This window comes from Pistacia vera, unplaced genomic scaffold (genome assembly GCF_008641045.1).
Source record: "Pistacia vera cultivar Batoury unplaced genomic scaffold, PisVer_v2 Contig317, whole genome shotgun sequence".
In the NCBI taxonomy this organism is placed as follows: Eukaryota; Viridiplantae; Streptophyta; class Magnoliopsida; order Sapindales; family Anacardiaceae; genus Pistacia; species Pistacia vera.
Window position 1 is genome coordinate 1,530,109 of NW_022196132.1, and position 3,339 is coordinate 1,533,447.

The window sequence follows — 3,339 nt, forward strand, 5'->3', positions numbered from 1 at the left end:
TCGATGGATGGAATGATGCTGACCGATTGAATATTCGCCGCCAGAATCAGCTATAAATCATCTAAGAGCAAGAAACCCTAAATTTGTGACAGCCTGTAATCAACGAGAAATCAGGTGTCGGAGTGAGAGGGTTTTACAGAGAAAAGATCGAAGGTTTAAATAGTGGTGATAAAAAAAATTTTTGCCACTAGAATCGGCTTTGAGTATTAACGAAATATAATATTTGGGTGAGAAAGTAGTATTTTGAAACTTTTGAGGTGAAAAGTGTAATTAAGACAAACCTTGGGTTTGGAAAAAGTTGTTTACCCTAAAAAAACACTAGGCATTAAATGGAGGGTGTTGGAACTTGGAACTAGAACTAAGCCTTCCCATTTCAAATAAATGAGTTTGGTGTGGAATTAAATTGCAGTTTTATACAACCACATTATTAACTCGAAATATCATGCCCAAAAAAAAAAAAAAACTGTAATTTGGATTAGTGGATATTTGCTGCCTTCATGTTAGTTTTAATATTGTCTTCAATATCTTAATGTTAAACTTTTCAACTTCCAGAATGGCATTAAAGTCCAAGCTGATAGCATTTAAAGTATAACAGTCAGTATCTTTTCTTGATTACTGTAATAAAATAAAGTGCATCGCAGCATCAGAAACAGAGTTTGAGAAGCAGAAAGTCTAAAGCTGTAATAGCAGTCATCTTTAAATGCTAATTAACTACATTAATGGCTCTGGTCTGGCAGAGAGGTGAATTTCATTGCCTGTTCACATTTCTTCAAGGTTATCCTACTCTCCTCCCATGAAGTCAAGAAACTGGTAAGTCATAACTTTTATTCCTTGCTCTGCTGAGATGTTTGGTTAAAATAAGAAAAACAAGACCTTTTTTTTTCTTTTAACTTAGCTACATGAACACATACATGCACTTTCATTTTCTGAAAGTTTCTTGGCTACCAAACATAACATATAAGTAATGCAGTTTTGATTTTGCATGCGAAGAGCTACCTAACTTTGAAGGAGAAAATTAAGCAAATGACGTCTTTTTATGTCCTTAAAACATGTACGAGCTGGTCTTGATTAAATTAATCTATTGTTCTATTCTGCATGGAAGATCGGTCCTCTGCATGAAAGCTCCAAGTTTATTTATTTTGATAATTTTCTAGTCAATCATTTGGGTGCTAAGAAAGTTTAGTATACATGAAATTTAGGCATAAATTTTTCTGTTCACATGATATATGATATCGCGGATTCTATTAGTTTCTTTCATTCCAGAGAATGTTGTTTAATATGGCAAAAGCTCATTTGAGCTGCTGAACAAGTTTCTGTGACTTCAGTACTTAAAAGTTTTTTCAGATGCCTTAAAATATTTAAGGATTTAATACCCTTATTCATATTTTTCAGTTGCATGCTTGATATTAGTTGCTGGACTCCTTCCTGTGGGTGTCTCTTCCATATTAAGTTTAGTGGAAGTCAAAAAATTTAATACTCTTGTGCACATTCAGCTGCATGCTTGATACTCTCTTTTAAAATTTACTCCTACTTCCAATAACATGGCAATAATACGTAGTGTATTATTCGTACTTAAGGGTGAAAATTGAGTTGAGTAGCTCGCGAGTTACTCGATTTCCCATTTTAAGTACCAAGTTTGAGTTCAAACTTGATTTATGAGGCTCGAACTCAAACTTAAACTTGGTATTGTAATGATCAAGTCTCGTTCTATTTACCAGATACTTGAATCGACTCGATTTAACCCCTAATTGTACTCCATATAGAATGAGCTTTGATTCAAAACATTGGAAGTCAAAAAACTGTGTAAGAGTTGGTGCCTGGAAGTTGGAAATGAGAGTTGCATTATCACTCATTGGAAGTCCAAACATCTCCCAAAAAAAGTCCAACTTCTGAAGGGTATAATAATTAATCAACCAGAAACGAAGTATATGCAACTTTTTCATGCCTAAACTTATGTGTTAACAACCACCATAGCTTCATCTCTGGTAACTTAAACAATGGCTTGTGCTTGAAGGAAAGTAGAACCCGTTACATCGATTTCTTTGATGGAGAAATCACCACATTTCTTCAAGGTTATCCTTCCCTCTACCCTGGCAGAGAAGAAGCTGGTAATTCACAACTTTTTTTATTCTTTGCTGCACTGAGATTATTGTCAATGTCCATCAGTCATTGAGCCTTTTTGTATGATCACAGGGGATTCCAGAAAAGTTTGTAAAGAAGTTTGGGAATGAACTTGCTGATATTGCAAAGCTGGAAGTTCCCAATGGTCAGGTTTGGCTGGTGAGGCTGACAAAAGATGGGAGGAAAATTTGGTTTCAGGATGGTTGGGACGACTTTATTCAATATCATTCAATCTCTGTTGGATACTTCTTGGTTTTCAAATATGTGAAGAATTCAACATTCCAGGTTCTTATTTTCTATTCGACTGCTTGCGAAATTTACTATCCATATAATGCAATGTAATCTAACCCATAATGCAATGCGGACAACTCAAATTTGAAGCCTGGAAACAAGTGTAAAATGGTTAAAAAGGCAGAGATAAATGAATCAGATTATGAGAATACACATAATTTTTTAGCTTTACTTGAAGAAATGGGAATCTACATTACTATTAAATGTAGCTTTCTCTCTAAAGAAGACAGACAGAGAGCAATCCACTTCGCCAGATTGTTGAAGCCAAGAAATCCTTCTTTCATGGTTATTTTACGATCTCATAAGATGAACGAACCCCGTGTGGTAAGTTATTAGATAAAATGTTGCCTTAATCTTCTCATATCCACATTCAATAGTGTTTTGCTTACAGTTAAGTCATACAACCAGACAAAAATTACATAAAATTTATGTATAATAACCGCTCTGACCTTTGTGTTTTGTCTGGTTATATGACTTAGTTATAAGCATAGCGTTGCTCGTCAACATTACCATTAACGTCTCATTCGTTATTATTTTTGGCTTCTGCAGATTGTGCCAATGAAATTTGTGGACAAGTATTTAGGTAGAAACGTCAGATGGATTAAACTACAGGCTTCTGATGGAAGAGTTATGTGTGACGTCCAAATCAGGCAGGTGATTTGCTGAAGTTTTCTTTTAACTAAGGGATGGTTTAGAGTTTTAAAAGAGGAGAACTTGAAGCAAGGAGATATCTGTGTCTTTGAGCTCATCAAGATGAAAGTCTTCATTCTGAAGCTTTCAGTATATCATGCAGCTGCAAAGTTAATATGAAAATGAAGATGAAGATGTTTTGGTTAGCCAATGTTTAAGGAATTTAGAGCTCAAATATGTTCATAATCTTTTAAAAGAGTGTATTAAACAGCAACATTGAGCCCTTCCCAATTTTGA

At 34.7% G+C, this 3,339-nt stretch overlaps 1 protein-coding gene across 1 annotated transcript; it reads left to right on the top strand.

The window, feature by feature from the left end:
* Positions 1–2,045: 2,045 nt before the first annotated feature.
* On the top strand, positions 2,046–2,463 carry LOC116136585 (B3 domain-containing protein At4g01580-like). Its single transcript, XM_031422259.1, has 2 exons — positions 2,046–2,108; positions 2,194–2,463. Exons 1-2 carry the CDS (start codon positions 2,046–2,048, stop codon positions 2,461–2,463), a joined length of 333 nt encoding a protein of 110 aa, XP_031278119.1.
* Positions 2,464–3,339: the final 876 nt, after the last annotated feature.